Genomic DNA, 24133 nt, shown 5'->3' with positions numbered 1-24133 from the left:
TTTCCATGAACTTTTTGAAGTACCTTCGTATATGCAGTATGTATATATTTGAACTATTTGGAGGCTGACCAAATGTCTTAACTGTCTTGTAGATTTTACTTTCCTCGCTGGTATTGCAGTGGCAGCAACAGAACCTATCGACATGGGATATCTCGAGGTGCTGAAGCTCCTCTTCTTGATGATTTTGTCATGTCTTATCTTTTTGCTCAGGTAAGATTATATTATCTTACTTGTACCTGTGTTAAATGATAAATATTTTGCTGTGTAGTATATCTCTTAATCACAAAATATTTCATATATGGGAAAATTCCAATTGTGTTTTGCACAGCAGGTACAGAGCAACAACAAAATTGAGTCTTTTTATCACTAATTTTTAATCCCATGGTTTATGGATGATAGAATCTATTTCATAAAGATTCCTTGAATTGACCCTTTTGAATTTTCTTTTTTTTAATTTTAGGGATTTCTGTCATTTCAATGATTTCACAAGGTATAGACTGAGTTTTTACAACATGATTTATGAAGAAATAGTGGCTGAAATATGAGTCTAAAATTTCCTTAGAATTTTTTTTTTTTAAATTCCTGGACACTTTCAGACTTAAATAGTGGGTTGTGAAATGTAAAGAACGTAGATAACATAAAAAGTGATCTACAATAGTTTGTATAGCTCCTCATAGGAGGGAAGTTGGATGTTGATATTTAGCCTGAGAGCTGTATACTAGTTATTTGTCTTTAATACAGTTATGTTAAATTTTTTAGTGTGTTTGAACATTTTATAATGCTTTCTTGTCTATTACCTTGTTATAAACAGTAATTGGAATGTTTTGTTATTAAATTACTTTTTTTTTTTCATGTGCTGCTGGGCTAGTATGAATAGTAACTAAAGAAAGGAGATTAGTGCCCTTGGGTAAAGATATGCTCTTGGTATCCCTACTGTATTAGATTAAGGAGTTCTAAATCAAATTTGCTAATATTGTAGGAAATAACCACATAGATCCTCATGGCTCGCATTTCCAAGAAAACTTGTAGGGCTAGTTCAGTTTATGAGCAACAAATTGAAAAGTATTTCTCTATTGGGATATGAGACCAGCCAACATTTTTTTTATTGTGGTAAGGAATTCATAATAAAATTAACCATTTTAACTATTTTTAAGTGTACAGTTTAGTTGCATTAATTAAATACATTCACATTGTTGTACAACCTTTGCCACCATCCACCTCCACAACATTTTTCATCTTCCCAAACTGAAACTTCATACCTGTTCAACCTTCTCCCTCTGGCCATTGGCAGTCATCATTCTTCTTACTCTCTGAATTTGCCTGTTCTACGTACCTGATACAAATGGCATTACACAGTATTAGTCTTTTTTTACTGGCTTATTTCACTTAGCATAATGCCTTCAAGGTTCACCTGTGTTGTAGCATGTATTAGAATTTTATTCCTTTTTAAGGCTGAGCAATATTCCATTGTATGTGTATACTACATTTTGTTTATCCATCTGTTAACGGACACTTGGATTGCTGCTGCTATGAACATGGATATAAAAATATTTCTTTGAGTCTCTGCTTTCAGTTCTTTTGGATATAACCTAGAAGTGGAATTACTGGATCATATCATAATTCTCTTATTTTTTTGCCATACTCTTTTCCATAGCAGCTGTTCTATTCATTCCTATAAACAGTATGCAAGTATTCCAATTTCTCCACGTTCTTGACAACACTTTTTTTTTTTTTTTTTGATAGTAGGCATTCTAATGAGTGTGAAGTGGTATCTCATTGCGGTTTTTTTTTTTTTTTTTTCGTGTCCGGCAACGGACCGCAACCCTCAGTGTCGCGCCCATACCAGACTGGGACCGGCAACGGGATCGCAACCTTCGGTGCTGCGCCCGCCCCTCGCTCAGCCAGAGCGGGAACCGGTCTGTATGTGGGATCCGAACCCTCGGCGGAAGCGCCACCGCACTCCCAAGTGGCGCACTGTAGCAGTGCGCCACCGGGCCGGCCCTCATTGCAGTTTTGATATGCATTTTCCTCATGATTAGTGATGTTGAGCGTCTTTTTATATGCTTATTGATATGTATATCTTTTTTTGAGAAAGGTCCATTGAAGTCCTTTGCCCATTCTTTAATCAGGTTGTTTGTTTTCCTGTTGTGTTGTAGGAGTTTTTTATGTGTCCTTATAAGATATATGATTCGTACATATTTTCTGCCGTTCTGTAGGTTGCCTTTCCCCTCTGTTCCCTGTGTCCTTTGATGGACAAAAGTTTTAAATTTTTGTGCATTCAGTTTATCTACTTTTTCTTTTGTTGCCTGTGCTTTTGGTGTCATATCCAACAAATCATTGCCAAATCCAGTGCTATGAAGCTTTCTCTCTACATTTTCTTCTAAAAGTTTTATAGTTTTAGCCCTTATGTTTAGATCTTTAATTGATTTAGAGTTAATTTTTTTATATGGTGTAAAGTAAGGGTCCATCTTCATCCTTTTGCATGTGGATATTTCATTTTCCCAACACTATTTGTTGAAAGACTGTGCTTTCTCCAATGAATGGTCTGGCCACCCTTGTTGAAAATTATTTGACCACCATCCTACTTTTATATAACTTCCTTAGTCTGTTTAGCCATTAAAAGAGAGAGAGAGAGAGAGAGAGAGAGAGAGAGAGAAAGAGAGAGAGACAGGATTCTAAGAATAGGCTACTATGAGGTTATGACTTTCTGTTGTCTTTATAACTGCATTATTTCACCTGTGCTGCAGAGCTGGTTTATTTTGGTGGCATGCTAGTTAAATTCCTTTAATAAGGCATGTTTTCCTAAACTATTTTTTCAGCTACTTTAGCCTGATATAATACCATGATGTCTAATACTTTTGATCTAGAAAAATATTGGGTGATTTCAGAATTTACAATTTTGTCTTTCTTGGAGAGATTGTCTTGTCTAGGATGGCAAAATAATTTCACAACAGAATTCTGACATTGCCACATGCAATTTTCTATTTCTTAACGTTACTTCTCTTAATCTGTGCCTAACAAATAAATAAGATAGTATTTAACTTACTCTAAGATTATACTGATATTAGTTTATACTATATGCATGTCACAGACTACATGTAGAAAATTTGACCAGTGGCATTACTGGAGTGTAATATGTAAATAACTAAAAAATAGGTAAGTCACAGAATTGCTTTTAAAGTGGTAAATTGACTTTAAAATACATAAAACAGGTGCCTGTGGAAAGACAGATTTGGAAAAGGTGAGCAAATAAAAGCCAAGAGTGAGATGCCCCTTTTAAATTCAGTTTCCTTTGGGGATTAATTGTCTTTATGTCAGCAAATATGGCTCCTCAGCAAATAAATAAACTGCTGACATATGAACAACTTTAAATTAATTTATATCTATTCAACAAAGAATGGATATTTACTTCATTTCTTTGATTTGTTTCAGATATTGTGACCATGACTGTTTTCTTATTTCTCTAGCGAATGCAGGTGTAAATTTCCTAGTTCAAATGTTGCCAGCTACCCAGATAAATTAAAAAAAAAAAAACTTCTCTATAGTTTTAATTAAATGAAATTTTGGGGGGCACATACTGTGATGTTTAAGGAATTCTAGTTAAAACTATTTAAAATAATATGTTTTGGCATTTGGGACTCTCTTATTTGTAACTTTAATGAGTATTTGGGGATAAATGTTTTTAGTACTGCTCTCAGTGATTTTTCATATATTTATTATCTTTTTGTCATGAGTTCCATAGAATCCCATCATAAGTAGAATTTATTATCTACTGGAACAAAAAGCAAGCTTATTACAAAGAGTCTACATAGTCATCAGTTGTCTGTATCTCTTACTTAAACAACATAACTTTCTTGCTCATTTTCAAAAGTGTGGCAAAATGTCTCCAAAATTGAGCAAAAAGAAATCTAACTCTTTCCTGGAATTAATTTTGTATTTCCAATATTTAGACCTTTGTTTTGGTTAATACTGATTATTTCATGGTTTGTGCTTTTTAAGTGTTATAATTTTTTTTTTTTTTTTTTTTTTTGGTGGCTCGTCAGTATGAGGACCCAAATATTTTCTTAGAATAAAATATTTTCTATGTTTTATTAATAGAAAGTTAAGCAAATATACTATTAAATATATATTTATTTATTTTAGTAAAATTATTATTTTATTTTATTTTATTTTTCCCTTTTTGTCTTTTTTTTTTTCGTGACCGGCAACGGATCGCAACCCTCAGTGTCGCGCCCATACCGGACCGGGACCGGCAACGGGATCGCAACCCTCGGTGTTGCGCCCGCACCTCGCTCAGCCAGTGAGCAGCCGGTCTATATGTGGGATCCGAACCCTCAGCGGGAGCGCCGCCGCGCTCCCAAGCAGCGCACTGTAGCAGTGCGCCACCGAGCCGGCCCTAAAATTATTTTTTAAAAGTACCTGTAAAACTTTAATTTCATGAGATAAGTTATCACATCAAAAGAAGGGAGATACATACATAAAATATAGAAGAATACCTTGTATTTCTCATTCCCAGTTTAAAGTCTTGGTTAAATATTGGTATTTTAGATAATATGACTCTTTTTTTCTCACAGAGAAAATTGCTGTTATGTTTGGAATGTTCATCTTTTGCCTTCTATCCTTTCCTTTCTCCCATTACATGTTTAATCTAATTTTATTCATATCCATAAATCATCTAGGTCAAATTCTTGGAAATTCTGTTTTTGTCTTTTCTGCATTCCTTATATATAGTTAATAAAGTTACGTTTTTAAAGACTGTATTCTGTTTCCTGTAATTAGCTCACATTCAAGCCATACAGCAGCCTCCTACAGAGTCTGCCTGAATACACCTTACTTGCTTTGAGCACTTCTACTATTGATACTACTCTGTCAGTGGAAGAGGCACAATGATACCGATGCTTTAAGAAAATGGATCTCTATTGCTTATAGGATCAAGTCATTCATGGGTACCTGCAGTCTGACCCTAACTTACTTTTCCAAGTTTTAATTCACACTATTCCTTTACTCAAACTGTCTGCCCCAAGCAAGCTAGTTTACATCTCTGAACATTCCTTGTGCTTTTGTGTCTTTCCTTCTATTTCCTTACCCTGTTTTATGTCCATCAAAAATTTCTTGATCTTTAAAGACTACATGAAGTTTCATATCTTCCATGAAACCTTCCTTGATTACTCCAACTAGATATAATCTCAACTTTCTCTAAGCTCCTGAAGCAGCTGTTATGTGGCACTTCCTAAACAGTATTTGGCATTATAATTATTTACTTGTTTAACTTCCAAGCTAGATTTTAGTCTCCCTGATGGCTGAGATCACATCTTGTATTTCTTTGTATCCAGCACTATCTGTAGTATAAGGCTTTCAACATAATTAGAACTAAGTACAACTTTAATGAAGTAATGTTCATTTTAATTTAGATGATGTTTATGTAGAAGATATAATTTGAAGATATGTGCAGTGAAATAAGCTGTTGTCATATGTATTGTATATTTGGGAACCCAATTTAAATCACTTTCCATTTGCAAATGAACTTTTACTAAAATTTTGTGGCAAAATGATTGAAAATCAAATGCATATGTTCTAGAAATTACATTATAGGTTAAAATAGGAGGGGGTTTTCAAAAAGTTTATGGAAGTACTCATATTATCTTATTACTGCATTTTTCCACAAGCTTTTTGAAGATTAAAGTGGATTAAAATGTGATAGTGAGGGCCGGCCCCATGGCTCACTCAGGAGAGTGCAGCTACTCATATTATCTTATTACTGCATTTTTCCACAAGCTTTTTGAAGATTAAAGTGGATTAAAACGTGATAGTGAGGGCCGGCCCCATGGCTCACTCAGGAAAGTGCAGCTCTGGTAGCGCCGAGGCTGTGGGTTCGGATCCTATGTAGGGATGGCCGGTGCGCTCACTGGCTGAGCGTGGTGCAGACCACACTGTGCCAAGGGTTGCGATCCCCTTACCGGTCAAAATAATAATAATAATAATGTGATAGTAAAACTTGATGAAATACTTCCTCCTAAATTTTTGTTTCCTTTAGTGGCGGCATGATTTTGTGAATGGATGGGTAAAAATACCTGTGACTCATGAAACACAGGAAGAATGTCTTGGGATGGCAGTGTTAGATATGATGAGAATAGCCAAAGAAAAGGATCAAACTCCACTGGCCATCTATAACTCTATCAGGTAATCTCCTTCTACAAATTCATATACGTAAATGTGAACAGTTAGAGATTTCATATAATTTACTTACATTTTCTGTGTTTGCTCATATATTTTGGTTTTATAGTAGTAAAAAATCATGAGTAAATTTTCTTTCTTGTGTCTAACACAAACTGTGTGATGAAATTATTAGAAGAGTTGTAGTACTACAGAAAATATCATAGGTGTTTAATATCTATTTATTATTTGATTCATTCATGTTGAAAAGGCTAGGTAAGTTCAGCAGAATGGAAAGAATACCTGGAGGTATTTGATAGTAAACATCCTCAAATTGTCTGTATAAATGATCTGAATTGGTATTTCTCAAATGGTGGTCTTTATTTTACTTGCATTAGAATCACCTGATGTGCCCATTAAACTCGAAGATTCCAGGTCCCTAACCTAATAGATCTGAAGTCTGTAAATCTGAGGTGAAGCCCACAAATGAGTTTCTATAGGTGCTCCAGAGGATTCTTATATAAGTGACCCAAACTTTGCATTCTCCAAATTATCCTTTGCATATTGAATTTTGACAATCATGATTAATACAGTTTTTTGAAATACTACTTCTGCAGCCCAGCTTTAATAGCTGTAAAACTTCTACTTTTTTTTCAAGGTATATATAACTATATAAGAATGTTTTGATTTCTTTTTTTAAGTTTGAAGGCTAAATAGGTATTTAACATATTATGTATTTATCAGATTAAAAGTTTGGGGATATCATGAATATGGTTTAAACTCCCTTTCTTTTTTGAAATTTTTCTCCCAGTAAGCGGCTTTGGTCACTTCTTTTCTGAGTGCCCTCAAAACAATTACATACCCACTTTACAGAATATCAATTTCTATGTTTCCATCTTTGGTTTTAAGCATTCCTGTTTTGTTTTCAGATGTCTGTTAGGCCTTAGGGCATAGGCCATAGGGTATGATTTTAGGAATTCACTCAAGAATTTAGAACATTCCAAAGTCCAAAGGAAAAACAAATAATTCTGGTTTCCATTAAGGCCTTGATTTTTAATAAAATGCAGACAGATACCCCTTAGATGTTAGCTTGCTTACTTATTGATTCATTCAACAGCTATGTATTGAATATGTCAGGCCATGGTAGAACAGAGTTGGAGGACGAGTATGTTAGGTGTTGTTAATAGAAACTAAAGGAATTGAAGGAAACATAATTGAAGAACTGAAGATGAGTGTCATAAATATGAAGCCATCTCTAGGTTTGTGCTATGGTTGAGTATTTCTGCTTTGGAGACCATGATCTTGCCCAAAGTATTGGCACAATATTTCTATGTAGATTGTGGTTCCTTTGAGGTCAGGAATGATGTCATCTATTATTCTTCTCCATACACTATTTAATTTAGTGTCCTAAACCCCACGAATGCTTAGTTATTGTATTTCTCTCATTCTCTTAACCAGGATATAAATATATATCTTCAAAATTCTACGTCATTCTTTTTCTTTGCTCTACTTTTTAAATTTTGTAGATATTAAACAGTCATTATAAGATTCCATGATATTTTAAAACAGCATTTTGAGATATAATTCACATACCATAAAGTTCACCCATTTAAAGTGTACAATTGAACGTTTTTTAGTGTATTCACAGGGTTGTATAAAGATGATCACAATCTAATTTTAGAACATTTTTGTCCTTCCTGAAAGAAACCCCATAGCCATTAGCATTTAGTCCTCATCCCTGCTTCCCCAGCCATCTGGAAACAATTAATCTACTTTTTGTTTCTGTGGATTTGCCTGTCCTAAACATTTCATATAAATGGAATCATACAATATATGGTGGCATTTTCTGTCTAACTTCTTTCACTTAGCATAATGTTTTCAAGGTTCATCCATGTTGTAGCATGTATCAGTACTTCATTCCTTTTTATTGTTGAATCATATTCCATTGTATGGATATTCCACATTTTGCTTATCTGTTCACCACTTGATATGAATTTGAGTTGTTTCTGCTTTTTTTACTGTTATGAATAATCCTTCTGTGAACAGTTGCATATGAGTTATTTTGTGGATATATATTTTCATTTCTCCTGTGTATACATTTAGGAGTAAACTTCCTGGGTCACATGGTAACTCTTTGCTTTAACTTTTTGAGAAACTGCCAAACTTTTCCAAAACACCTGTGGCATTTTATTTCCCATTAGCAGTACATGAGAGTTCCAACTTTTCCAGCACTTGTTATTGTCTGTCTTGTTTTACCTATCCTAGTAGTTAGAAGTATATATCATTCTAGTTTTGATTTTCATTTCCCTAATGATTACTGATGTTTAGTATCTTTTTATGTGCTTATTGGCCATTTGTATGTCTTCAGAGAAATGTCTGTTCAAATTCTTTGCCCATTTTAATTGAGTTATTTGTCCTTTTATTATTGAGTTGTAAGAGTTCTTTTTATATTCTGGATACAAGTTTTTAGATACAAGTTATCATATATATGATTTGCAAATATTTTCTCTCATTCTGTGGGTTGATTTTTTACTCTCTTGAAGGTATCATTTGCAGCACAAAGTTTTAATTTTGAGTAGTTTAATTTGCCTTCTTTTCTTTTGTCTCATTGTGGAGATGTGGTTTTAGCAATGAGGAAGTCTTTATTTTAGCAAGAGCATTTTCTCTTTGTATGATGAAACAGAAGCCACATTGAGTGAGTTGAGGAGTCAGTGGAAGGCAAAAAAAATGGAAATGGCTATATAAACTCTTTCAAAAAAGAGGCCAGATAGGCTGTGGCTAGAGGGAAATGGGGGATAAAGAGATTTTAAGTTTTAGATGAGAAGAATATTAGTATTTTGAAAACTTGTGGATAGAAGTGAAATAATATATACAGTAAAAGTCCTGAAAAGGGTGATGTGTACTAGGGGAAAGTAGAAGGTATAGGTAAATCCATGTTAAAGGAATGGCTTTAGCTAGCAGGTTTATACCTCATTTATTGTAATAGGTGAGAAGGAAGAGAAGGAGGACAGAATGAACACAAATGTACATAGGTTTGGTAGCAGAATTCTGCTTAGGGAAGTTTTTTTTCCTTAAGAAGGAGATGAAGGCATTTAAGTGAGGAGGAATGTAGCTAAAGTTTGAGGCAGAAGAAAGATAGGAAATCTGAAGAAACTGGAGAAAGTTTGAAATAGTTGTGGAACTTGGGAAAATTAGTTAAACAGAGAAATGTCATAAAAGTGATTGCAGTGATATGGCCTATTGAAATTGATGACATTGAATTTATGATGCAACCCATCCACCCTGTAAAATGGCTTTCTCTAGCAGCTCTGGCTACTCGAGTACAAAACAGAGTTCCTCAAGAGGTTTAAGTAGAGTAGGGAAGGGAAGAAGCAGAGGTATCCTGGTAAATGTTTAACAACCAGTTCTTCAAAAACAAAAAAGAAAGAAAGAAAGTTCTGATTTGTAATCTTTGCTATTACTCATGCTATAAATACTCCCTCCATGGCCAATTTCAAGGTATCAGCCTGATGTCGTTGAATGCGGAATTGAGGGATAAGCAATAGCAAACCCTTTTCACTATTCACATGTGATAGATGTAAATAACCTCAAAGGCATAGATAGTAGTATGTAAAACAAAATAGGGCCGGCCCAGTGGCGCACTGGAGAGTGCGCCGCTTGGGAGCGCGGCGGCGCTCCCGCCGAGGGTTCGGATCCCATGTGGAGACCGGTTGCCGCTCACTGGCTGAGCGCGGTGCGGGCACGACACTGAGGGTTGTGATCCCATTGCCGGTCCCCGGTACGGGCACGACACCAAGGGTTGCGATCCCGTTACCAGTCAGTAAAAAAAGACAAAAAGGAAAAAAATAAAACAAAATAAAAAATAAAACAAAATAAAAAATGTAAAATAATTAGGATATTATGAGTTTTGAGTATTTATTACCTATATTTATTATATAATTTATTTAGTTGTAAGTTTATGTAACTTAAATTTTAATGATGGCTGTTTAGCAATCAGCTCAAAAAAATTCTTAAAATATAAAAATATATTCTCAGCCCAAGCCAGTTCCAGAATACTACTGGCGGTAAATAAACAAGTACAGGATGGTATAGTAAGTGATATTATGCAGAAGTGGACAGAATACTATGAGAACAAAGGGAGGAACATCTAATGAAATCACAGAATGAGGTCAAAAAAGGTTTCCTGGATTTGATGATGCTTGAGCTGAGACTTAGAGAATGAGTAAGAGCTGTCGGGTCCGCCACAGGCTGACCCGAACAGCCCTTGCCTTGCTATCAGTCCCTCCCTTGGTGTCCCTTATGGTGGGCGGGCAGATTGCCCAGATTCCTCTTTCCCCGGTCCCCATTGGGAGGAGACAGAGGAAGAGAGCCGTGAAGAGAGGTGAGCACAGCCGCCTGCCCCAACCAGCCCGTTAAAGAACACTCAGACATGGCGGGGGTTCTGTCAAGCAGTTCCGTTTAATACCACACAAGCACTTGTTTTTATAAGCATATGGCAAAGGGGGGTGGTGAAGGGGATTTCCTATCTGTAGCCTATCATTTTAAAGGTTAAGCGATCATGCGCCTGGATCCAGTGCTTTGCTGTAGCTATCACGCAGTGAGCACGAGCGCGGAAGTGCATCCGGGCCAATAAGGGCTATGGCAAAGTTCCCGCGGACACTCCCACCTTACTTCCTCCCGGTGCCATCTTAGGCTGCCACGTTAATACACCCTTGTGGGCCCATAATAGCGCCGCTTGTAATGTCACTTAAGGTGGCGTTAGTTTTTAAGGCCCGACAAAGAGCTAATTAGATAGGAGATGGATGACAGAAAGAAAGATTAGCATGTGTGAAGGCATGGAAATTTTGTATAGTTGTTGTTCAGAAATAAAATGTTCTTTAGAAGGAAAGAAATTATCTACCTTCTTTAGGGTATTGTACATAGAGATGAAAGTACATAAGAGTCAGAACATTTCCAAATGGAATTGTTTTGATCACAAAGGAATTATTAGAAGTTATTGAAGCCAGACTAAACAATGTATACAACAGAAGTATGTTTGCATAATGAACAACAGCATCCAGCAAAATGTAACAATTTCCAGAGTTCAGATAAATTTTGGAGTACAGCATTTAGGAAATATGTGCAGCACTGTGCGATAAGTGCCAAAAAATTGTTGTATAAACCATTATCTCTGGAAATGAATCTTTGGTGACTTCATTATTAATTAGACTGATCATTTATTTCATTAGAGGCAGAAAATAAACATCTATTCTAAACATTTATGGTAACTCAGACAGAATGTGTGTATTAGTCCATTTTTGTTGCTTATAACAAAATACTTGAAACTGGGTGATTTATAAAGAAAATGAAATTTATTGCTTACAGTTTCTGAGGCTGAGAAGCCCAGAGTCCATCTGGTGGTGGCAGTAGTGACCCAGGAGTCTCACACTGTAGAAAATGGTAGAGAAGAGAGAGAGAAAAACAGGCTCTCCTCTTTTAAAGCCCTCAGAACCACACCCTGACCACCATTTCTTTTTTTTTTTTTTTTTTTTGTGACTGGTGAGGGGATCGCAACCCTTGGCTTGGTGTCGCCCGCACCGTGCTCAGCCAGTGAGCGCACCGGCCATCCCTATATAGGATCCGTACCCTCGGCGGGAGTGCCGCTGCACTCCCAGCACCACACCCTCCCGAGTGAGCCACGGGGTCAGCCCAACCATTTCTTCATTTCTTTTTTTTTTTTTTTTGTCTTTTTTGTGACTGGTGAGGGGATCGCAACCCTTGGCGGGGTGTCGCCCGCACCGCGCTCAGCCATGCGCCATGGGGCCGGCCCTAGCCCAACCATTTCTTCATTTCTTTTTTTTTTTTTTTGTCTTTTTTGTGACCGGTAAGGGGATCGCAACCCTTGGTGTGGTGTCGCCCGCACCGCGCTCAGCCATGCGCCATGGGGCCGGCCCTAGCCCAACCATTTCTAATCCATTCATTACGGACGGGACGGTCCTATCACTTCTTCATGGCTCCACCTTTCAATTACCATAATAGGATTTCCCATCCTCTTAACAGTCATGGTGGGGGCTACATTTCTAATACATAAAACTTGGGGACATGATTCAAGCTTCAGTGAGTTTTGGGGGGACATAATTCAATCTACTACAATGTGTATATGTATTCATATCATTAAATGAAATGAAACCTGTGGTTTTATACTCAGTGGATGGTGGTTATGTCAATTTAAACTGCTTGTCTACTGTGTTGTAGCACTATCATGGAAAAAGATGGTAACCTCTCTTTCAATTTTATTTTAGATTTATCTTACAGTCTTTTTTTTTTTTTTTCTGTGTATGTGCTCTTTATCCCTAGCTACAAGACATTCTTACCAAAATGTGTTCGAGCAAAGATCCAAGACTATCATATTTTGACAAGGAAGCGAATAAGGTACAGATTTCGCAAATTTATTCAGCAATTCAGCCAATGCAAAGCCACTGCCAGAAACTTGAAACTTAAATATCTTATAAATCTGGAAACTCTTCAGTCTGCCTTCTACACAGAGCAATTTGAAGTAAAAGAGCCTGGAAGAGGTCCTTCAGGTGAGGAGATTTTTGCAACCATTATAATAACTGGAAACGGTGGAATTCAGTGGTCAAGAGGGAAACATAAAGAAAGTGAGACACTGACAGAACAGGTAATCCTTAATGATATGTTCTCATTCTTTGTTATTTTAAGTAGAATGGCAACAGAAGCAAAGTAATTTTAGTCATTTGAAACATGACCTTACACTTTTCCCATTGATAGAAGTGAAAGTTTTTAATAGTGTGAAGCCATCAAAGTCATATCAATAGTTCTTTCTCACTGTTCTTTAGTAAATTTTTGTTTAATTTTTTATGACAAAATTATTAGTTATGACTTTATTATAATTTAAAGAAAGCGTTAAATTCCAAAAGTAATTTTAAAGATAGTTTTGCCTCTTTTTCTTTCATAATTATTGATAAAAGGAGCCACAATCATAAAACTAATAAAAAGAAAAGATTAATTTTAACTGAGTTTATGATAATGTATACCTGCTAAATAATAATTTAGGTTTTTAAGATTTGCATTGCAAGTTTTTAATTTGTTTATATCTGTGTTGTTCTTAGATTGTTATTAGAGATTTAGTAGAATGATTTGATTTTTATTTTTTATTTTCTTTTGTAGTTAAATTTGCAATTTTCTGGGAATGGTTCCTAATAATGTTAATTGGATTTAAGAGTACTATAGCACACTTTAGATTCCTGAAATCCACTAATGCTTTCATTTTTAAGTCAAAGAAAGATACAGTATAGCCTTAGGGTTAGATTTTCTGAGAGACAGAATTACATTTAATGCTTATCTATTATTATCAATATCTTTTTTATTTTAAAGAATTTGGAATGAATGTTGTTTTCTTAATAAGTCTTGTTTTAAAATGGTTCCATAAATTCTACCTGTTTTTAATTTCAAATGTTCTTAATTACAGGATTTACAGTTATATTGTGATTTTCCTAATATTATTGACGTCAGTATTAAGCAAGCAAACCAAGAAGGCTCAAATGAAAGCAGAGTTGTAACTATCCATAAGCAAGATGGTAAAAATCTGGTAAGTTTGATTTATGACTAAATAATGGTTACATTTTATAGTTGTCAGAGATAAGTATTTAGAATCTTAGTTATTTTCTTGTAGTAATTTAATTATACAGAAGCTTTAAGTATAGCTCTAAACATAAACATCAGTAAACTTTTTGATTGCATTTAGCCTTTTGTATTACTACCAACACTATCTTCCCACAGAGTTTCTTGTATATTGCTTTATTTTTCACTCATTTTTATGGTTAACAAAGTACTGGTTACTCCCTCAACCCCACCCCCAAATCTGGGTTGTGCTAGTTCCCTAACTCATTCCCGACTACAATTTTTTTATCAATAGGGCTGTGTATAATGCCAGTCATACTGCATCATTAAAGAAGAAAAATAAATCAAAACAAAGCTATTCAAAAATTATATAACAAAATGTAAATCAGTCCCAGGTCAGCCCCACCCAAGCTGTAAGACATAGTTGATTCTAAAATATTAACCCTTTCTCTTTCTTTAAATAGCTTCAAAGATCTCATTTATTTTAGTCTAAGGGAAGAAGTGAATTCTTTTATATTCTGCTGTTAAATTTCTTATTTATCTGGTGTTGGGAAAATAGAATAGTTTGGTCAGGGCCCTCGCCTCAGGTCCAGTTTTGTGTGGTTCAGCAATCTTTGTAAGCAAATTGTGTGTGCGCGTGTGTGTGTGTGTGTGTGTGTGTGTGTGTGTGTGTGTGTGTGTGTGTGTGGAGTTAGTGCGCGTGCTCGCCAATGTATCTTTTTAGTTTTGTTGCTATTCTTTTGTTCTCTCATCTAGAGATGAGAGAGAGAGAGAGAGGAGTTTTAGTGAAGCAGGCAAGTGGGTGTCAGCCTCGGACATCCACCCTGTGTAGCCATGCTTTCCAACCCATGGCTCCAAGGACCTTTTGGCTGGTTATCTAGCTCATAGACCTGCGTGAAGGGGTCTGGTGATCCAGCCTGGCGGGTGTGGTGTTGGGGACTCAGCCTGGCATGTGAAGGGTTTGTGACCCAGTCTGTAAATGGGTTTGAGGGGTCTGTGGGCTCCAGACCCAGCCTTAGCTTGACAATTGGCCCAGTCGGTGCAGGATTACCAGCAAGTAAAAGAGCCCGACAACTAGCATGGTTACCTAGCTTTACAATTGGTGTCACAAACAGGATTAAGAGCTAGACATTTGGCGCTCCGAGGATTCCAGGCCTTAGCCTAGCCAGACGAATTGGCGATTTCGACAGTATTAAAGACATTAACCTTAGCCTGAACATCACATCTGGCTCTATTTTCTTTTTAACTTGGATGCTTTTTGACCTCCTGGCTTAAACTTCATATTCATGTTATTTGTTTATTTATCTTAAGTGTCCGTATGGCTTACCTGTTTGGCCATTTCAGGGTTATTTTACCATAATTTATAACTGACTTGCAACTCACTTTATTCAGCACACTTTTCTGTTTTTAGATAAAAATATGATTTAGTGTACACCTAATCCCTAGTAGACTGAGCTTGGAGGTAAGGATCATATTTTCATGTATGTTTGTAACCTCTGCACCTTGCTCAGTGCTCCAGGGCCTAGTTTAGGAAGAGCTTGATAAGGATTTCATGAATGGATGAAAGGATGATTAATAATTACTAGCCCCAGTATGGATCTATAATAAATGTTTCTGAAAGAGTTTTTGATGCTAATGTGAACACCCTGTAGTAACCTAAAGAATTTCTTTACGGGAAGGTATTTGGACTTGTTGGCTTAATTTTAAGTTTGCAATGCAGAGAAGTTAAGTATCTTTCCAAGGTCACAGTGTTGATTAAGTAGTAGAGCTATTTAAACCTAAACTCTGAACTGCAATACTATATTCTTTATTGAGGATTCTTAAAGCTCCTTGAAAATACTACTTGACATTTTGTTGGAATTGCTCTAAAGATTAATTTTGGAAGAGTTGACATTTCTTTCCCACATTACATTTTCTATTTAGGGGCTACATTATATTTCTCCTTGTATGCAAGAATTGTTTTATGTTTTTTCAGTAATTTTTGATAGTTTTATTCAGATAGATACATCATGGTTCTTGCTCAATCTTATTTATGATATATCATGCTTTGCTGTTATTTATTAGGATTAAGAACTTTTTCTCAGTATATTTTTCTAACATTATTGCTGGATATAAGGAAGTAATTAATTTTTTCTCATTATTGTATTTTCCCAATCTATTATATGTTACACATTTTTTTTACAATCATCTTTCTTTTTACTCTGGCATTTTTACTGTCTTTTAAAAAGTTTTTTGATAAAATATATATAATATAAAATTTCGCATTTTAACCATTTTTAAGTGTACAGTTTAGTAGTGTTAACTATGTTCACATTGTTGTGTATTCAATTTCCAGAAGTTTTTTATTTTGCAAAACTGAAACTATATCCATTAAACAACTCCCAATTTCCCCACCTCCATTGCTCTGATGAGTAGCGATATTAAACATTTTCTTATATACTTATTGTTCATCTGGATATTCTCCTTATAAAGTGCTGTGCAAGTCTTTTGCACATTTTTCATTGACTTGTCTTTTTCCTATCAATTTTAAAGTATAGATTCTAGATACAAGTTTATTGTGGGATATCTGTATCTTCTCACTTTTTTAATGATGTTTTTTGATGAATAAAAATTCTTAATTTTAATGGAGTGAGTGGAGCAATTAGTTTATATTTAATGTAACTACTGATACAGTTAAGTTTAAGTACACCATTTTGCTATTTGGCTTGTGATTGTACTGTATATATATATATATTTTGTTTCTTTATTTATCTTTATCTGCCATCTTTTGATTAACCAAATATTTTTTATTCCATTTTATCTTCACTATTAAGATTTTTCATATACCTTTTATATAACTAGAGATTACAGTATGCATCATTGACTTTAGCTTCTTTCTTAAACGGGGCAAGAAGCTTAAAACATTTTAATTCCATTTATCCCCTTCTCACCTCTTGTGCTATTTTTGGCATATATTTTATTTCTATATCATAAACCCCACAGACTTAGTTATTGTTGCTTTAATGTAAAAAGTCAATATTATTTTATATTTAGTCACATATGTCTCTTTCCATTGCCCTCTGGTGTGAGAATGGGTAGATTTTACTTTTCCTTTTAACCAAGATTCATTTGGTCACACTCCCATCTTCAGAGGTAACCATCTGTGTGTATATTCTTCTAGGCCTTATATATTTGTACATATATCAATATGTAGTATACATATGTGTGTTTGCATGTATATACACACATACACTTTCATGTATGTTTTATTTACATAAATGGGGTCATACTTTATGTACAATTCTTTAACTTGCTTTTTTTCTTGACATCTTATTGATCATTCTATGTAGCAGTAGATCTAATTTTTTAAAAACTATTACATATCATTCCATATTGTGTATGTACTTTAATTTATAATTTACTTAACAATCACTCTTCTTCTGATAGACATTTAATTCCTGTCATTTTTTGTCATTACACAAAATGCTACAAGTATATATCTTTGTGCATGCCTTTTTATATACATATGTCAATATATTACTAGGAGAGATACCAATAAGTGAATTTGCTAGACCAAAAGGTATGAATATTTAGAACTTTGATAAGGACTGTTAAGTTGCCTTCCAAATGTATTTTCAATGTGTGTATATACCCGTTTCCCTGTCTCCTTTGCTAACACTGGATATTATTAATATTTTAATTTTTCTGCCAAATATATGGGCAAAAAAATGCTGTCCTGTTGTTATACTGCATTCCCTAATTAGAACCTGAGATTGAAAAATTTCTCATGTGTTTATAGGCCAGCTGTTTATATTTCTTCTTTTGTAGATTGCCGTTTCATATCCTTTGACTAGTTTTCTTTTTTCTTTTGAATTGATTCGTAGGTTTTTCCCCCAAATATATATTGAATGTTAATTCTTTGTTGTACAGGTTTGTAATTCTTCAAGCCTTTTAACTCTGTTTATGATGTATTTTATAGGACCTACTTTGTGGCATAATTGTGTTACCTACATACCTTTTATAGTTTGAATATACCATACACTTCTCTCCTTCTTATACTTTTCGATATAAATCCCTATTCTATGTTCTCACTATGATTATGTAAATTTTGTTCATTGCTGAGCCAAGAAATATGCTGTGATCACATTTCCATTCTTGTACAATTTTTTATTTTTCCAGGTGTTAATTATTGCTTCATTTTTTCCCTTTTGTATATATATATATATATATATATATAGCTGTCTTCTTATTCCCTACCAAGAACTCTGTAAAGTAGCACAATTCCCAATGTAGTATTTCACATAGACAAATTTGTCAAATATTATATCATTTCTATTTCTTTCCTGAAGTACTTTCTTGATCACTGGGTTTTACTGTCTAGTCTGGACTGGAAGCTCTGTAGGTACAGCTTCCAGTCCAATTATTATGCACATTTGTAATCCTTGGGCATCCCTTCTTATCATCTTGGGAATTATCTTTCATCCTTGGAATCTCATATTTGCCTTGTTTTTTTGAGTATATCTTCTAGTACCTACTGGTATTTTTATTGTGACAAATTAGAAAATTAATTTAGGGAGGATTTTGACATCTTTATGGTGTTGAATTTTCCTCTAAGAACATAGTTAATTTCTATATATTCAAATAAAAAGTTGCATCTTAGAAGAATATTTTGAAGTTTTTCTGATAATGATTTTGCACATCTTTTAAGTTTAATACTAGATATTGCATTGTTTTGTTGTTATAAATGGGGCTTTCTTTTTTTAATTATATAATCTAATTGACTGTTTTTTATATATGTAAATATTAATATTTTTATATGTTTTCTCTTTAAGTAGCATGTTGCAGTTTAGGCTGATTATATGTTCACATATGTATTTGAGATGATACAATCATAGTATAGCTATATATCCTAACATTTTAGTTTATTTTTCATGTTCGACTACTGAAATGTAATCATCAGAAAAGATTGAATTTTCTCTAGATCATGCAGCTTTGCTTAAATGTTACGTTAATAATACATTACTGACATATAAGATTTGAAAGGTTTAAAAATTCAATATCAAGAAAACTCATTAAAATCATTTGAACAGATCATCTTTGAAATAATAGATAAGAGTTTTATAATGGTCACATGGTCCCATATAAATTACATATTTTAAGAGGCATTGGGCCGGCCCGGTGGCGCACTGCTATAGTGCGCCGCTTGGGAAGCGTAGTGGCGCTCCCGCCGAGGGTTCGGATCCCACATACAGACCGGTTCCTGCTCACTGGCTGAGCGAGGCGCGGGAGCAACACCGAGGGTTGCGATCCCGTTGCCGGTCCCGGTCCGGTACGGGGGCGACACTGAGGGTTGCGATCTGTTGCCGGACACGGAAAAAGACAAAAAAAAAAAAAGAGGCATTAATATGAAGTTAAAACAAGTCAGTGATTGCTCATGATTGTCTAGAAAATTTGGGTTCTTTTTTTTTCTGATTTCTTCAAGTTCTTGTGGATATGGTTTTTGGTTTTATCTCACAGCCTCCTCTCTACTTACTGTTGTTAAAATGCCTTCAAGCCAAGAGATTCATTATAATCTCTTATCAGCATGTCAAAAACACTTTTCCTGTAACTCCTTTTTATCCTATTAGAAATAGAGACCAGAGAAGAAAAACCAACCATTCTGTCCTCCAGTGTCTCTTGTTTTAGGCTTTCAAATTCTTTTGCTGACCGCTGATTATTCTGTGTATGGGACTTTTTAAAAAATTTTTCTTGTGTAAGGTACAAAGTAAATATTAAACATTATCTTTGGTTCTGATACAAGGAAATTATATGAGGCATGGGAGGTCTGTTTACCATTCTCTGTAGAGAAAACCACCAATTAAGCCATCCCAGTTGGCTAAATAGCATCTGTACTTTCATCTACACCTGAACCTTGGTGTAAGTACATACTAGTTGATCATAATTTTCTTTTTTAAAAAAACTATTTTTCTTATTGAAACATAACTGATTATACATATTTGTGGGGTACAGAGTTGAATATCAATACCTGTGTACAATATGTGATGATCAAATCAGGATAATTAGCATAGACATCATTACAAAACATGATCATTTTTTGTGTCCATTAACCAATTTCTTGCTATCCTTTCCCAGCTCTAGTAAACATGGATTCCCTCTCCCTATCCTTTCCCAGCTCTAGTAAACACAGATTTGATCTCTCCTTCTGAAAGTTGAATGTGTTATTGTTATTGTTCATCCCTCCTTCCTTTCTTCCTTTTTTCCTTCATTTCTTTCTTTCCTTCTTTCTTATTCATTTATTTATATTTTAGCTCCCACTAACATGCGGTATTTCTCTTTCTGTGCCTGGCTTATTTCACTTAACATAATTTTGTCCAAGCTCATCTATGCTACTGTGAATGGCAGGATTTCATTCTTTTTTATAGCTGAGTAATATTCCATTGTGTATATGTACCACATTTTCCTTATCCACTCATCCGCCGATGGACATTTAGGATGGTTCCATATCTTGGCTATTGTAAATAGAGCTGCAATAAACATGGGCATGCAGGTATCCATTCGACGTGGTGATTTGCATTTCTTTGTTTATACAGGATTGCTGAATCGTATGGTAGTTCTGTCTGTAGTTGTCTGAGCAACCTCCATACTCTTTTCCACAATGGCTTCACTAATTTATAATCCCCAAGCAGTGTAGAAGGATTCCCCTTTCTCTGCATCCTTGCCAGCATTTGCTATTCTCTGTCTTTTGATAATAGTCAGTGTAACAGGAGGGAGATGATATGTCAAGGTGGTTTTGATTTGCATTTCCCTGATGATTAGTGATATTGAACATTTTTTCGTATACTTGTTGGCCATTTGTAGTTCTTCTTTTGAGAAATGGCTATTCAGCTCCCTTGCCCGTTTTTTAATCAGTTTCTTTTTAGTATTAAATTGTTTGAGTTTCTTGTATATTGTGAATATTAATCACTTGTCTGATGCATAGTTTGCAAGTATTTTCTCCCATTCTGTAGGTTGTCTTTTCACTCTGTTTCCTTTGCTGTGCAGAAGGTTTTTAGTTTTATAGAATCCCATTTATTTATTTATTTATTTTTTTGTTTTGGTGCTTGTGCTTTTGAGGTCTTATTCATAAAGTCTTTGCCCAGCCCTTCAACCTGAAGTATTTCCCATATGTTTTCTTTGAAGAGTTTTCTAGCTTCAGGTCTTATACTTAAGTCTTTAATACATTTTGAGTTGATTTTGATATGTGGTGAGATGCATGGGTCTGGTTTCATTCTTCTACAAATGGATATCCAGTTTTCCCAGCACCATTTGCTGAAGAGGCTGTTCTTTATCTAATGTATGTCCTTGGTACCTTTGTTGAAGATCGGTTGGCTGTTAGTACGTGGATTGATTTCTGGGTTCTCTATTTTGTTCTGTTGGTCCTTGTGTTTGTTTTTATGCCAGTAACATGCTGTTTTGGTTACTATAGCTTTGTAGTATAATTTGACGTCAGGTAATGTAATGGCTCCAACTTTATTTTTTTTGCTCAGGATTTCTTTGGCTATTTGGGATCTTTTGTTCCATATGAATATTAGGATTTTTTTTTTTTTTTGGTCTTTTTCTGTGAAGAATGTCATTGGTATTTTGAAGGGGATTGCATTGAATATGAATATCGCTTTCAGTAGTATGGACATTTTCACAACATAATTCTTCCAATCCATGAACATGGAATGTCTTTCCATCTTTTTCTGTTGTCTTTAATTTCTTTCAGTAGTGTTTAGTAGTTCTCATTATAGAGATCTTTCACCTCCTTGTTTATTCCTAGATATTTTATTCTTTTGGTAGCTATTGTAAACAGGCCTGCTTTCTTGATTTTTCTTTCGTTTGTTGTTAGAGTACAGAAATACTACTAATTTCTGTGTACTGATTTTCTATCCTGTGACTTTCCTGAATTTATCAGCTCTAGGATATTTTTGGTGGAGTTTTTAGGTTTTTCTATATATAGGATCATGTCATCTATGAGCAGGGACAATTTGACTTCATCTTTTTTCAAAATGGATGCCCTTTATTTCTTCCTCTTGCCTGATTGTTTCAATACTGTATTGAATAGGCATGTTGAGAGTGGGCATCCTTGTCTCGTTCCTGCTCTCAAAGGAAAAGCTTTCAGTTTTTCCTTATTCAGGATGATGTTGGTGGTGGGTTTGACATATATGGCTTTTATTGTGTTGAGATACTTTCCTCTTATACCTAATTTGTTGAATCTTTATCATAAAGGGATGCTGAATTTTGTCAAATGCTTTTTCTGCATCTATTGAGATAATCATAAGGGTTTTTTTGTTGATTTCATTGAAGTGGTGTATCACATTTATTGACTTGTGTGTGTTGAACCATACTTGCATCCCTGGGATGAGCCCCACTTGATCATGATGTATAATCTTTTTAGTGTGCTGTTGTATTCTGTTTGCTAATATTTTGTTGAGGATTTTTGCATCTGTCTTCATCAAGTATCGAGTTTTCTTTATTTATGGTGTCTGATTTTGGTATCAGGGCTGATGCTGGCCTCACAGAATGAGTTTGGGAGAATGGCCTCTGTTTCATTTTTTGAGAATAGTTTGAAAAGGATTGGTATTAATTCTTCTTTAAAGGTTTGGTAGAATTCAACAGTGAAGCCATCTAGTCCTGGGCTTTTCTTTGTTGGGAGACTGCTAACTACAGCTTCAATCTCGTTTTTCATTATTGGTTTGTTCAGGCTTTCTATTTCTTCTTGGTTCAGTCTTAGTATCCAGAAATTTATCCATTTCCTCCAGGTTTTCAAATTTGTTGCCATATAGTTGTTCATAATAGTCTCTGACCATTCTTTGTATTTCTGTGCTATCAGTGTAATATTTCCTTTTTCATTTCTGATGTTTGTTATTTGGGTCTTCTCTCTCTCTTTTTTTTTTTTTTTTAAGTTACTTGGGCTAATGGTTTGTCCACTTTGTTTATCTTCTCAAAAAACCAACTTTGTTTCATTGATCTTTTATGTCATGTTTTTGGTCTCTTTCATTTAGTGCTGCTCTGATCTTTATTATTTATTATTGTCTACCAATTTGGGGAAAGGATTGTTCTTGTTTTTCTAGTTCTTTGAGGTATAATTTAGGTTGTTTGTTTGAAGTCTTTCTGTTCTTTCGATGTAAGCATTTATTGTAGTAAAATTACTTCTTAGTATAGCTTTTGTGGTATTGCATAGGTTTTGGTATGATGTGCCTTTATTTTCATTAGTTTCAAGAAATTTTTGGAATTCTGTTTAATTTCTTCTTTGACCCATGGGCCATTCAGGAGCACATTGTTTAATTTCTATTTATTTGTATAGTTTCCAAAGTTTCACTTGTTATTGATTTTTAGTTGTAATCCATTGTGGTCTGAAAAGACACTTGAAATTATTTCATTTTTTAAAAATTTGTTGAGACTTGATTTGTGGGCTAACGTGTTCTCTCCTGGGAAATTTTCCAAGTGCGTGTGAGAAGAATGTAAATTCTGTAGTTGTTGGATGAAATGTTCTGTAGATGTTTGCCAAGTTCAGCTGTTCTAAAAGTGTAGTTTAAATTCTGTGTTTCTCTCTCTCTTTTTTTTTTTTTCCTTTTTGTCTTTTTCCGTGTCCGGCAACGGATCGCAACCCTCAGTGTCGCCCCCGTACCGGACCGGGACCAGCAACGGGATCGCAACCCTCGGTGTTGCTCCCGCGCCTCGCTCAGCCAGTGAGCGGGAACCGGTCTGTATGTGGGATCCGAACCCTCGGCGGGAGCGCCGCCGCGCTTCCCAAGCGGCGCACTACAGCAGTGCGCCACTGGGCCGGCCCTCTGTGTTTCTCTTTTGATTTGTTTCCTAGATGATCTGTCCAATGTTGAGAGAGGGGTGTTGAGGTTCTAAACTGTTACAGTGTTAGAGTATATCTCTCTTGTTAGGTCTAATAGTGTTTGCTTTATATCTGGGTGCTCCAATGTTATATCCTCTTGCTGGATAGATCCCTTTATCGTTATATAATAACATTTTAGTTTACAGCATGAGTACTTTAATATTACCAGTGTGTAATTGGTGTGTAAAAATAAATGCTCATGACTCCTAATTAATAACAATTTTAGATTAAGTAGATTTTTAGTTGAGATAACTGACATGTTAGTCAAATTGGGGTATTGGAGAATATTGTAAAATTATGAATGTATGGGGCCGGCCCGGTGGCGCACTGCTGTAGTGCGCCGCTTGGGAAGTGTGGCGGCGCTCCCGCTGAGGGTTCGGATCCCACATACAGACCGGCCGCTCACTGGCTGAGCGAAGTGTTGTATTCTGTTTGCTAATATTTTATTGAGGATTTTTGCGTCTATATTCATCAAGGATATCGGCCTGTAGTTTTCTTTCTTGGTTATAT

General features: G+C 35.2%; 1 protein-coding gene across 1 annotated transcript in view; it reads left to right on the top strand.

Annotated features, from left to right (window-relative positions):
* JAK2 (Janus kinase 2) overlaps nt 1-24133 on the top strand; it is a gene marked incomplete at its 3' end in the record, with an annotated part of 72026 nt that overhangs the window by 32485 nt on the left and 15408 nt on the right. The window contains exons 3-6 of the mRNA XM_008577811.1: nt 93-210; nt 6035-6180; nt 12490-12811; nt 13622-13741. Of these exons, the coding sequence (XP_008576033.1) occupies nt 93-210; nt 6035-6180; nt 12490-12811; nt 13622-13741 (706 nt within the window). The remainder of the gene's footprint in view (nt 1-92; nt 211-6034; nt 6181-12489; nt 12812-13621; nt 13742-24133) is intronic.

The sequence above is a fragment of the Galeopterus variegatus genome, unplaced genomic scaffold (assembly GCF_000696425.1).
Source record: "Galeopterus variegatus unplaced genomic scaffold, G_variegatus-3.0.2 Scaffold1580, whole genome shotgun sequence".
Classification (NCBI taxonomy): domain Eukaryota; kingdom Metazoa; phylum Chordata; class Mammalia; order Dermoptera; family Cynocephalidae; genus Galeopterus; species Galeopterus variegatus.
The sequence above is the reverse complement of the archived record's forward strand: the minus strand, read 5'-3'. Positions and strand labels throughout refer to the sequence as shown.